The 14,595-nt window shown below is 31.8% G+C and overlaps 1 protein-coding gene across 2 annotated transcripts in view; it reads left to right on the forward strand.

Annotated features, from left to right (window-relative positions):
* The window catches only part of LOC127704335 (soluble guanylate cyclase 88E-like), a 208,183-nt gene that overhangs the window by 150,306 nt on the left and 43,282 nt on the right, over nucleotides 1-14,595 (forward strand). The window contains exons 3-5 of one of the 2 annotated variants that reach the window (XM_052208350.1): nucleotides 3,518-4,391; nucleotides 7,016-7,112; nucleotides 13,750-13,873. In XM_052208350.1, the coding sequence (XP_052064310.1) occupies nucleotides 3,591-4,391; nucleotides 7,016-7,112; nucleotides 13,750-13,873 (1,022 nt within the window). In that variant the 5' untranslated portion in view covers nucleotides 3,518-3,590. The remainder of the gene's footprint in view (nucleotides 1-3,517; nucleotides 4,392-7,015; nucleotides 7,113-13,749; nucleotides 13,874-14,595) is intronic. The other variant, XM_052208351.1, reaches the window with a different exon arrangement.

Consider the following 14,595-nt stretch of genomic DNA (forward strand, 5'->3'; position numbering starts at 1 on the left):
AAAGAAAACAATCTTGAATTAAAAACCAATTGTTCAGAGAACAATTGAAGGTCTTTCCACCAGTAAGGATCTATTTTGATATGAAAAATATTAAAATTAGGTTTTAAATGTCAATTCCAGCGTCAAATGACAGCTTAATGTACGCTTATTCGAAAAATATATGGTTTCTATACAAAAAAAAATAAATAAGGGAGATAATTTTTGACTGCCGGTTAAAAAAAGTCACTTCCGGTATTGTTTGATAGTTTACTTGACACTGATTCCAAAAATATATAGTTCTATATACTTTTACATTAATTTAGTACAATAAATAGCTACTTCCGGTTTACAAAAGGTCACTTCCGGTTGGCTTTTTCAAGGTCAAATGGCTTGCAACCTAATGCAAAAAGTCCCATGGCTTTATCATGTATATATATGAGGTAAAAGCAAAGGTCAAAATATAGAACGTCGAATCAACCTTTGACCTTGACCCCAATTTCAAGGTCATGAAACAAGGGCTTCAAATCAAAATACCCTAGGTCTCAATTATATATGATGAATGAGTTATATCACCATACGTGTAATTTTGAATATGATAGGGGAGAAAACTCCCATTAAATGTCTCCGTACCCTTTCAACTCAAATTTACGTGTTACGACATGTCGCAACTAACCATTCTGTAAAAAAAATTGTCGATATCTTATAAGATTTCTGAAAATTAGTGATAACAAGCCAAAATCAAAATTTTTTACATGACCTTGACCTTTGACCTTGACCTCATTTTCATTTTTATGGACCAAGGACCTCAAATCTAAAGACCCTAGGCCTCTATCACTTATGGTTTTCCAGTTACAAATACATTTCACATATATCAAATACAAAAGGGGAAATAACTCTCATATGGAGTCTTCGTAAAGCTTCGGTCTAAATAAAACCTAACATCCTGAGGATAAAACGAGTAATTTGGAAAAATAAATTTGTCGCTTTCTTTTACGGTTGCGGAGGAGATCTCATAACAAGAAAAACAGTGTTTGGGGAGATAACTCTTACAAAGAAAAGTGTTCGGTTAAACAGGGTCAGTTTCAAAGCGTATAGACTGTATGATATCATATACCAAAAAACTAAGCGACATCTTTTGAAACAAAAATACACCGCAAGAAAAAAATTAGGCGGAAGAAAAAAAAAATAATCAGAAGAAAACCAATAGGTCTTTCCACGGAAAGGTGGAAAGACCTAATTATACGATGCATTTCTTTTTTAACGACCATAGAAACAGTTGTAAACAAATCAAATATGCAATCTTAGAAATTTATTTCCTTCTACATAAAAAGTACCATTTATATCATTCAATTTCAAATTTATATCCGCCTATGCATATATTATTTAATCTGCACTTATTTCTAAAACGCACGCAGGGTTTTCTATTGTTTAAATGTTATCATTTCATGGTTTGTTACATCTTTAAGATATTTTCTTATATACTGGATATGACTTAAAACAGCACGAGGAAACGTGCGAGCTATATGAAAAGATTGATAAATCTATAGGCATTATAAATAAAGTACTTCTATAAGTTGATGGCCTGAGTTGATTCCATTTTTGTTCATAAATTGCACAATTTCAATCATTTGTTCTAATCGCCTTAAGTGACCTTTATCATCATTGGAGTTTCATCAAACATTTATTATTTTATAGAAAAAAACATAATCTTGAGACTTTCATTAAATCCTTTTGTTGATGACTATATACAAATTCAAGATGAACGGGAGGCTCAATGTTTTGTATCAAATATACAGTATTGCATATCTATATATATATATATATATATAAAGAAAAGTCAAATAGAATCCGTATGCTGGTTACCTGAAGATCTGTGAAAGCAGTGAAAGCGCTAGTAAAAGTGATGAATTGAAACCGTCATTATCTTATATTTATTTTCTTATATATATATATATATATATATAGGTATAATGTTGATGTACTATCGCATTTATCTCATTCAAATATAATTTTAATGACGGTAAATTATTAGTTGGAACGAAATTATCATAACTTCTTTGCAGAGAAACAGAATTATTAATATGTATCTTTTATGAACGGTGTTCTACAAAATGACTAATACGAACTAATATGTAAGTGAAAGGTAAATTCTAAATTAAAAGCTATATGCAATCAGCTTAAAATTGATTACTTATCATCAACGCACCTTTTAACTATAATTGTAATCTTAATTAGCAAATGAAGCCTTGCTAAACTTTAATTAGTGAACTGAGGAAACGTTTCACATGAAAGTTTAACAGTCACGTTCCAACAATCTGTACATCTAAATGTTCCTGAATCCAACATTGTCATTCATTTCCACGATAATGGGTTATTTGATCTGTAGTTTGTTTTTACTTTGTCCTATTGTGTACTTTCCGTAGCTTAACGGTGTTTTGTATGCATCAGTTTAAGTTTCTGTTAGATCATGCTTATAAAAAAGTGATATGATAGGATTTATATCCGATTATATAACTACATGTATTTGAAATGATACGAAGCAGATGCCTAAACTATAGAGTAGAAAAATATACACATCCGATTGTGAGTCTTTTATGGACGAAACGTACGTCTGGCGTAATTTTTTTTAATCCGGGTATCTATAATGAGTTTATTGTTAAGCAAGCTGGTAGGCAAAATAGAATACTTATATTATATAATAATTTCTGCTGAGAAAAAGTTTTTCTGAAACTGGCATCATTAAGGTGCTTTGATTATTGTATCTATAATATATATATTACGTTTGATTCAATGGGTAATAGGACGGGTGTCATAAATGAAACAGGAATATCTTACCATTTCGGAGTACGACAGTTATGGTGAGGTTCTTCCATCTCAATCACAAGTCTTAGTATTTTAAAATAATACATCAAAAAGATTACAAGAATCATCCAAAAAACATTGGACAATACAACACCACCTACCACCAACAGTTACTATCTGTGTGTGACTTATAGCTGTCTCAAAAACAACAATTGTACTTTGAATAAAATTAATACAAATTATGCGTATCTAATCACATTTTTAACATGTAGTTCATTTGTGTTTTTTACGTAAAGTAGATAGATACTAGATATATCTGTGCATGTTTCAAGTTAAGCATTGCTATTGGTGTACACTATGTCACCTTAATGCTAATTAAATAGGTGCATAGGACACAAACCTACTAAGTGATTAAAGTAGTTTAGAAAAACTTAACTAAAACTAGTTTTGTATAACGTGTGTATGTAGAACGGAGAGAACCATTCAAATGATGTTGTTAAAATCATATTATTTCTTTATTTATCTTGCATGCAAATCTTTCTCTCTTTATAAGTATCAATTTCCCTTTATTTCATTGTTGATTCGTTTGTATTGTGAGAGATAGTGCCTAAATTTATCACAGAATGGTTATTAAAAAACTAAGAGCATGTTTTCTCTGCTTATTTATTCATCTATTGAATGTATCCAGACCGTAAAATACAACAGTACATGTAGCAATTTATTTTTATCATTTCAGGAATATATTCCGTATGGAGATTGGAATTATTGGAAGAATTTGTTTTTTTGAGGTATCTTTTGGATAAGTAGCAATGTATGGATTACTGATTAGTTCCGTTTCAAGCTACATTAAAGATACGTATGGGGAGGACAAATGGGAAGAAATAAGGAGGCATGCACATGTTACTTCACATACCTTTGCAACGCACGATAGATATTCCGAAAGAATTATTCCAGATTTGGCAAATGCCGCCAGCCAAGTATTGAATGTATCTGCTGAAAATTTAATGTATAATTTTGGTGTCTGTTTTGTGTCATTTGTAGGGCAATACGGTTATGATAGGATTTTAAAAGTCTTAGGACGACACATGCGTGATTTTCTTAATGGTCTTGATAATTTACACGAGTATCTGCGTTTTAGTTATCAGAAATTACGGGCACCATCTTTTTATTGTGAAAATGAAACACAGCATGGTCTTACGTTGCATTACCGGAGTAAAAGGCGAGGTTTTGTTCATTATGTCAAAGGCCAAATTGTGCAGGTTGGCAAACAGTTTTATAATACTGAAGTTGAAGTTGATGTTGTCCTAGAAGAGGACGATGACATCATGATACATGTAGTTTTTGAACTCCATTTTGACAACACTGCCTTCACAGAATTACTGGAAAAAGAAAAGCGTAGACTTAACTCAGATCACAGTCAAATACAATCAGACTTTCTCTTCGACCTATTTCCTTTTCACATGGTTTTTGATCGCAATTTGACCATTAGAAATATAGGCAATGGTCTGTATGCAGTTTTACCGTCCATTCTTGGTCGACGTGTAAACAAAATGTTTTCACTTATACGCCCCCTTGTGGAATTTAGATGGGAAAGCGTAAGTATGAATCAAGTCAGTATCGTTTCTTATTATTTTCTTTACTTTTTTCTATTTTACAGTTTGCATTATAATTTTTCAACTAAATGTCATAAAATGGTGACTGTTTCTCAGATGATTTATTATAGACATGGAATTTTCAAACTTATTTTGAGATTGGCAACTCATGTTTGAAGATCGCATATTTTAAGATATCATAGTGGTAAAGCAATACTCGCACAATTAAAACTCGAGCAAAATTAAAGTTTTCAAATATAAAAAAAAGTCCTCTTTTGTGTATTTCTTACTGTTTGCTATGGCAAGCCGTTCTCGTCAAAACTATGTTTAAACCATTTTTTGGAAAATTTACACACTGAGAATTAAAAAGAAAACACATTGAAATTAAAAAACCTAAAAACACACACTGAGAATTAAAAAATACACACTGAGATTTCATAAATACGCACTGAGATTACAAAAAATGAAAAGCATACACTGAGAATTGAAAATTACACACTGAGATTTCAAGAAGACACACTGAGATGAAATAAACTGAAAAACACACACTGAGAATTTGAAATTACACACTGAGAATTTTAAATTGCACACTGAGATTTGTGCGTACTTTTTATGCGCACATATCTAATTAGCATACTTAATCTGAATCTATGACAAGCTTAAAACAACTAGGGGACAGAACTCGTTAGTCCTTTAATTTGGCGCCAAACGTTATATAAAAAAACGTTATATTACGTATAGAAAAACTTCGTTATCAAAGACCAGTAGAACAAGTAAAATATCCAGTTACTCTCATTAAATAATATAACCAAATGGTGAAAAACTTTATTAAAATTAAAAAAAAACACTGGAACAATCTGCAAAAAGACAAACAATGCAGTAACATTTTTACCCAAGGCCTCAGGATAACAGTTGAAAGACTTTTGAAAAGGGACCCGGCCATGCTTAAACAATTTTAATAAAAAAAAAACCCGATACCCTGTTAGTTATAATCTGAATTATAGGCAACAAACTTATGAATATGAGTTAGCAAAAAACGATGTTAAGTCTTGAAATTTATTACTAATGTTGTTTGTTGGAACCGCATTTCATTATAATGACGAGCGTTCGGGAGACCAAGGTATTAATCTGTTGAATTATTCATATTCATTAGTAATGTGCATATTAATCTCAGTGTGTATTTTTTTGAAATCTCAGTGTGTAATTAACAATTCTCAGTGTGTGCTTTTCAATTTATTTCATCTCAGTGTGTCTATTTAAAATCTCAGTGTGTAATTTTAAATTCTCAGTGTGTGTTTTTCATTTTCTTAAATATCTGTATGTAATTTTAAAATCTCAGTGTGTAATTTTGATTTCTCAGTGTGTTATTTTAGGTTTTTAAATCTCAGTGTGTTTTTTTTTAACTCTCATTGTGTATTTTTTTTCGAAAAAAGGGGTTAAACATAGTTTTGACGAGAACGGCTTGCCATAGTTTGCTAGTAAATTCTGCACAAGTTGAATTAATTCATCTTTTCTCATGTATGCAGTTTCAATAAGTCAGTAATACAACGTACACTTTATACCATATGAGTGTTTTTTTAATAACTTCTTTCTGTTCCCTCGAGTCTAGAACTTTGGAAAGCAAAACATATAAAATGTTGACAAAAGTGTTTTTTTCGTAAAAAAAGAAAAGAAAAAAGAAATTGCCCATAATAGTCTTTAATTAGTTGATACCTTGGGCCATCTTCAATACCCAGTTGTTGTGCGATCGACTTTCTCGCTTAAACCGGTTCTAAGAGGCGTCTTGAACTTGCAGCATGGTGTTAGCTTTTCCATGTATTGAAGGCCTCACTTTGAATTTTAAGAACAACAAACACAACGCTGTTTATTTCCTCTTGGTTTCATCAACTGTGCATAGGAATTTTGAGGCATGAATCAATTAACAGTATCCCATCCTTTTCTACTATATTCTTTAACTTATTTTAAAACAAATATATCTTGTCTCACATCTTGCAAAAGATTTCACAATGGTTTATAATCTTTCTCTACTTTACCTACACCATATACGTAGTTATCACCATGTATTACCTATGAAAAGTCCAGAGACATTTTTTCCTGTCAAAACATTAGAACTTTGTGAAAAGCTTATACCTCTGAAACCAGTACCCGACTTATCATTAATAGTTCGATGGTTTAGTTAGTGCATTGTATATTGCCAAATGAAAAATGTTTAATGCAAGAAGAGGGTATTGTAATCAATATTCCGAAAATCATAATGCTACCAAACGGCTTACGTTTTGATTATTCTGATGGCAAATCATAACAACTATTTTAACTTCTCATTTCTTGACCTACAATGTACTTGTTAGTTTGTATTAATTATATTTGTGTAGAAATGAAATTAGTTTTATTTACCTATAAATCACATTCTCTACATCGCATATTCTGTTTCAAATAACCTAAGGTTATAAGGTGGGAATCTCAAATGATTAAAAGTCGATGTTTAAAACAAATAGTCTTCTGCATATGAATAATCAATGAATTATGATAAATTTATTCTCTCCATCTTTTTTTCTAATTTTCTTTAAACTAAATGTTGATTTTCTTATTCAGCTACTTACTTTATGTGTAGAAATTTGCATTTTATTCACTTTCAATTTCAGATACAAGTTCATACAAATAATGTGTTTGAATTGTTGTCGGTGTTTGGCGTATCTAGGAAAAGTTACTATTTTCCTACCAAAGACGAAGACCAATCAGGTAAGATTGATATGTTTTTATTCATTGATGGTCGCGTTACTCCCAACTGTAAATGTTTAATAGACATGATCGGACGAGGAAATTAAAAGTAAGCAATTATGGCTGCACCTGTTAAACGAGGACGTATTTGGTTCGGTCCATAAATTAACCTTATTATAAGTTACCCAAAGTTCCACAAAAAAAATCGCACATAAAAAAATACTAAATAAAAAATCGAAATAGCTTAGGAATATCTATTAAACATTAAAAAGTACCATTTTACTTGATTTAAAAAGAAGAAGCTGAAGAGGGGGAGGGTCACTTTTTTTAACTGTTTATATTTGTTTGTACATAAATCATCGAATTCTCTTTATTTGGGAAAATTTTCATAATCTACCTCTGCGATTTCCGAACCGGTGCCAAAAATTTGAACGGATTTTGAAAGATTAAAATGTCTTCTGTTCAATTCTTACCTGCTTTGGGTGTGTGGAAATGCTGTAGTCGTAACAGACACCGGTTGCAGAATTTCCCAGAATAGAGGTAATAAGAGGCTTGATAATGGATTATAACAAAATGGAAAATCAGGAGAAGATATTTTACAACTATTCATTACAGTATGGGTATTAAAGATCCGATCCGATACCCGCGATCAATGAATAATTTTGCCTGTACTGGTTTACCATGCTATATAATGTCGCCTCAAATTCATATTGATAAATAGTAAAGCAGTTAATTTTGTATTGATAATGATAAATTAATGCTACATTTGTATTTGCGTCGCACCTCGGTATGATGTTTCATTCGATATTCTCGCCATCTTGAAATTGTTACTTAACAAATTGGATCTGGATTGGTTGTTTTATGATGTGGATAAGGTTTTATTGGCTAGAATAAGAATTTGAAATTATGAACATGTCAGTGGCGGATTCAGAAATTTTCATAAGAGGGGGTCCACGGACTGCCTAAGAGGGAGCCCGCTTCATTCATGCTTCAGTGATTCCCTATATAATCAACCTTACTGAATAGCATTACGGTATTTGTATTCAAGACCCAATCAACAATTATTGCTTCGTGTTGACGTAGTTCGTGATACTGCAAGCACTCCGTACCTTCTAATCATGTGTCATTTAGGTTGAATATTATTTCCCCTTAGACATTGTTACAGGTAATATTGATCTAGTGAATTAAGCTTATTAAAATAAATTATGTGTATTGATCATTGTTTGTTTGTTAACAACTGTCCAAACATAGGAAGTGAAAAATTGACCTAATAGACAGGTTTTTCAGAATATTTGCCTTAGTTTGTGACGCGACTCCTATGTGTCGTCGTAGTAGCGGTCGCCATTACAGTCGTGAAAAAAAAATTAAAACAAGCTACACATCTATTTCCCAGACCGCTTATAATTGCTTAACGTAAACACAAGAATGCGAAGGCGTACTTGACCTCGGCAAAATTATAAATGCTTTAAATAATAAAGTAATTAGATAAGGAATGGACATTCAAATTATAAGTGTATTAATTGCAGGCCAGGTGTCGAGCCCTAAAAATGAAACTGATACTTTACACTCGGGACATAATATATTGACTTAAGTATCAGGTTACATAACGATTATAATCACTTGGTAATCATTATTGATTATTATATAGTCATTATAGTAAATAAAAGTACATTTGGCTAGGGTACCTGATGAGGATTTACGGACTTGCTGGGTCGAATGTGATATCAGAACACCAGGTGCAATTTTATCAAATCATAGAAATTTCTGTGGTTAGACCTATCATCAGACAGTCGTAAAATTCGACATTCCCCAAGTCCGACTTCCTTATAAACAGACAGTCTTAAAATTTGACATTCCTCAAGTCTGACGTCCCTATAATCCGACAGCCCGTTTCGTCCCACGCGCGGTTACTAGTCTCTGAAATAAATATACTGTAACTTTTCAATATATTTTTTCACAGAGACGGGGATTTTTGAGCATGTGATTCGACGCACGTATACTGCTCATAATTGAGTGACTTTTCGTCTTATTTTTTTTAACATGAATTGCGCTATGCTATCGATGCGTCGGGCTATATATAGACTTAACTTTCCATTAAAATTGGCCCAAGTTAAGAAGTTTTGAACTTTCCCATGTAATCATATAGTTATTAGTCGTTCCCCTGACTCCAGTTTCTTTTACATAAAAACAAGCTCGAACGCCATGTAAAGCACAAAGCTACCAGTATGTATAGCTTAACATCATGTACCCGTGCTTTAAATAAATAATTTAAACATCGTCTGAGTTGATGTTGTAAATAAAAAGATCAGTTGTGTTTTATAAGCGTCATTTATTGTTTTGCTAACCCTCCTCCCCCCCCCCCCCCCCCCCAAAAAAAAAGTTCTCGTATATTTTTATCCTGAATTTGTATAAGACTCTTATATAGATCCCCGGTGCATATAAAACAGTGAAATACAGTATTACATTAGGGATTTTATATCAGACTACTGGACTGTCAGAATTTCAGTGTCGGATTATAGCTACGCTTCCGAAACTTCTAGTAATTAAACTATTTGATTACCAAGACCTTTGAAAAATCCTTTCTAATATATAAATGTGTAGAATTGTATAATCCATGCACAGAACAATCTACTGAAGAAAGGTCAAATCAAATTTCAACAGAGATTACTGTTTTCGCCGTATAAAGAAAGTAAAGTGAAAATATACTTAAAGCACAAAGGGCTACATATAAGGACCAGTATGTCGGGGCATATATAGGCAAGGGAAATAGTAAGGTTTGCTGGGATTTGTCTAATGGATACAGCTGTTTGTAAAACCTTTAAGGTTTTTAGCTAGAACTGGCATCCGAGAATAAAATAATTTACAAGCTTATCGAAATATAAAAGCGACGCGCAAAATAACCAAATATCAAACTAACTGTTAACCTCATCAGTACGAGCAACAGCTGATCTACAATATCGAGTTGAATATTAAATTCGTGTATTAATTCATCTTAAGTAAAGAAAAATTCCTTAGTTATACAGGTATACAATAAGGCGTCACTTTCAATCATATTTCTATACGCTGACGTCGTCCCCCCCCCTTTATTTAATTTTGAACTCCTTTCTCCTCTGGTAACAATATTTTTGTCTGAGTTGATGTCTGAATATCTGTCATTTTGCAGTAAAATTAGTCGTCATGCATGAATTAAAAAGGTCGTCTCTTCATACTGGGTTGGTTTGCTTACAATTACAGAACAAGTACGTTAAATCTACATGTATCTTAGGGATAGGTTTCATTTTCATTATCCAAAGAAATGTGTACAGCTTCTAGACAAAAAGAGGTAGATGTGCTGTCGTAATCGAATTCTTTCATTTTTTTCATAGTCGTTTCACGGCGTGTCAACATTCGTCTACCAGGGGTAACTTTACCTTCATAATAAGTTTTATTTAGAAAAAAAGATTTTGTGCAGTTGGCGCACCATCCAGAAAAAATGCTCCGAACATACAAAAAATTGTTTATGCAAAGTTTTTCTGTTTATAGCTTTGGTCCCAATCAAGTTTTGTTGGCTCGTCAGAAGGCATCAAATTTAATGTATATGTAATCATAAAAGGACAGTCATTGTGCAACTTGCATTGTTGTGTTATTCACGTATTGATTTTTTCCACATCTGAAGTTTTCTACGATTATTTGTACAAAAAGTATCTTCACAAGAATTGTCCCCACCTTTTTTTATAACTACCGTCACTATCCTTAACAAAATAAATCAGAAAATGAAAGAAATGTAAATGTAAACAAAAAATTGATAATGTTTTGATTATGCATTACGTCCATGACGTAACGGCGGATCGGTCACGTGAGAGGTTAATGGATGCGCCCATGTTTTCTTTGCTAGTTACAGATAAAACCGTCTTTGTGCATTGTTCAATAAAAGTCTTATAGTAAACATATTAAGATGTTAACGCTTTTGTCTTGTCTTATAATATTTGTTACTGTCAGTTCAGTCGCATGTCCTTGTTAACCAAACGTTTGGACACAAAATCGATCGCATTTGTAAAATATAGTATTTGTAAAATGTTAGTATTGGAAAGATGTAGATATTAAAATCTACACGAAAACAAGCATTATACTTCTTATAGCAATAATTCCACCTCTGGTATTACAAGAAAGAGTTTTTTACTTGTTGTTTTTTTTAATTCTTCGTCATTATTTCTCACGTTCTTTCCCACGAAAAGTAAATGTATACTTTTAAAATACATTCAAAGAGAAATTAGGTACATAGCATATATATTGGAACATTTATACAATCCTCTCATTCTTTGATGTTGTGGTTTTTATCATTTTCTAAAGTTAAGCGGAAATTATCCGGATATTAGAATAAAATTTTTCGGTTTTCAATTTTATGCATTATATAGTAACATTATATATGCTTACGTAAACGCATGCATTGATTAAATTTCTGCATAAGAATCATTAAAATGTTGACTAATAGTAAAAATCTTACCTTTCGATTAATTACTGTAACATAAAGTAAACTTTGAACATAAAATTAAAGACAAGGCAAATCAATTACAAACATCTTTGATCACATAACAGTATAAAAATAAATTTCTAAATTAAAACTTCATTTTTTTGTCTGATTACCGATATATGTGAGTTTTGTTCTATATGACCTGGTTTTGACCGAAGTTAATACTTGGTTCTTTTTTTTAAATAGCAGTTTTCTAAACTTGAAGAAGAGAGGCGAAAGATACCAAAGGGACATTCAAACTCATAAGTCGAAAATAAACTGACAACGCCATGGCTAAAAAATAAAAAGACCAACATAAAAACAAAAATACACAAAACACAACATAGAAAACTAAAGACTGAGCAACACGAACCCCACCAAAAACTCGTGCTCCATAATGGTAAGCAGATCCTGCTCCACATGTGGCACCCGTCGTGTTGCTCATGTTAGTACAAACCCGGTAATAAGTCTAATTCAGTAGTTCACATTCAGCAATACTTCAAGTTTCATTTGTTTTTCTGCATCAAAGTTCTGTAGAGTTTTATCTGGTCATTGTACAAGTTTGTGTCTCCCTGCACTGTTTAAGACGTATGAAATCTTCGACGAAGTAGAACAACTGATATTAAAGTGTAAGGTGGCGTGATTTCATGTAAACAGGTTAAAAAGTTTGAATAACTGCGAGGATATTATGATTTTTATTGATATGGTATAATTTATTTTTGTTTATACTTGTTTTTTTAATGTTTTTTTTATACATTATACCGTTAATTTAGAGTAGAGTTGATATCCTGTGCATGTTTTTATTTTCATAAATTCATTTTGTTTGAATTTCTTTTTTCCCCTGATTAAAAGGAGGATGGTTCAAAAAGTTAATCACATAACATAATTCTGTCATATATTCATGTGGCTATCCCAAATCAGGAATCTCATCAATGGTTGTCTCGTGTTATTATTTTATATAAATTTTAATATCTATTTTTGAACAGATATTTCAGTTACAGTTTACTAACTAATAATTTTAGTGCATGGCATGTTGTTTATAGACACTTATCTATTGTTGATTAGTGTCTGTGCCTTTCTTGGTGTCTTTTTTGTTATTTGAGTCGTTGGATTGCTGTCTTCTGTCCCCACATCACCATTTATTCATACCTACACATTGATCTGACTTGAGTGTTTATATGCAATTAAATATTGTCTTATATTTGCATCGCTGGTAAAATCAAAATAAAACATTAGGATTGCAAATTAGTTGATGAACTATACAAATTTAAGCCCGACACATTCTGTTTGTGCCTGTCCCAAGTCAGGAGCCTGTAATTCAGTGGTTGTCGTTTGATGCTGTGTATCATATTTGTTTTTCGTTCATTATTTTGTACATAAATCAGGCCGTTAGTTTTCTTTTCTGAATTGTTTTACATTTGTCATTTCGGGGCCCTTTATTATTGACTATGCGGTATGAGTTTTACTCATTGCTGAAGGCCGTACGATGACCTATAGTTGTTAATTTCTGTGTCTTTTGGTCTCTTGTGGAGAGTTGTCTCATTGGCAATCATACCACATTATTTTCATATGTACTGAAAAAAGAGCTGCAACTCTCTCAAGCAAAGTTGGCATAAGATGTCTTTTTTTATAGTTTGATGCTCAAGAATGTTTTATATGTACCTTTCAAAAGCACGAAAACTGGTTATCTTAAATAACAGGTCTTTCTAGGCTAATCCTTTGTCTCTAGTGATCTTTATCTATTTTTACAAAAAGGTATCGTTTTAGAGCTAAATGCGGTATAAATAAAGGGCATATCAAGACTGGGGTTCTAAAAGTTGGAAACTTGGTGATATTAGATGGACAATACCAGTTCACATTCATATTTCTGATCATTGACATTATTTAATCTACATCCGATGAATTTATAACAACATATTTTGTTTTCAATTTATAATTCTATGGTCTGTGTGCTGGAAAGCTGTTAGCGATATTTACATAAGCTAACAAAGACATATTTGCCTTCTAAATAATTATTCAAAGGGAAATTTCATAAGTATACACTTTATTTGATATTTCGCCGATTATGAATAAAAAAAAAATAAATAAGATTGAATGAGATCAAAACGGGTTATTTTTACTATGAAATAAATTTGCTTTCGTGAGTAAGATCCAATTTTCTTTTAACAGAAGGCACATCTCAAGCACAATCCGACGATTTTCTTGAAGACGATGATGGAAAGTGTCTACATTTGAAGGGACAGATGTTATATATGAAAGAATGGGACCAAATAATATTCCTTGGTATTCCAGTGTAAGTGCGCATTTCAATATTTTCATAAACCTACTATATTTGAGTAATTATATATATAAAGGATTTAAGCACCACACATTTCTACGGTTTTAAGTCAATCTGTTTTTATTACATTTTCTAATTATGTTTGTATACTGAGTCACGACAGTAATAGCAACCACAAATACGATTAAAAGCTTGGATTCTTAGAATATAAATTCATTATATAATAACCCGTTAGAGCAATGTTGTTCCATTCATTTGCAGAGATAATACAAAACCACATACTGAATATAACCGCATACTGTTAAGTATAAAGCAGATATCTTGTTGTGTTTACAGCAGTAGACGGGAGACTTTGTTTGATGGCAAATTTGTATTGCTTTACATGACTTAAGCTTTAACAATGTTTATTTAGGAATAATTCATCACATAGTTATATAATATTGCTACATAGAATAAATTTGATTCAGAAAAAAGCAAAACTTGTTATACTGATTTGTCATCCAAACAGAAATTTATCAATATAGTGAAAACACTCTATAAATCTGGTGCGGCCGATACACTTTTCTGGGTTTACCTTCAGTAGCAACTCTCTAAACAAAAAAAAGTAAAAGCCAATAATTTATAAACATACCAGCTTGAGGAAATGTATGATTAAAATGGCATGTCAGTAACTGCTAGTAGTCCTTTGTTAATTTATGTATCATTGTCATTTTGCTTAGTTTCTTTTGTTACCTATT

This window comes from Mytilus californianus, unplaced genomic scaffold, assembly GCF_021869535.1.
Source record: "Mytilus californianus isolate M0D057914Y unplaced genomic scaffold, xbMytCali1.0.p SCAF_6, whole genome shotgun sequence".
Lineage (NCBI taxonomy): Eukaryota > Metazoa > Mollusca > Bivalvia > Mytilida > Mytilidae > Mytilus > Mytilus californianus.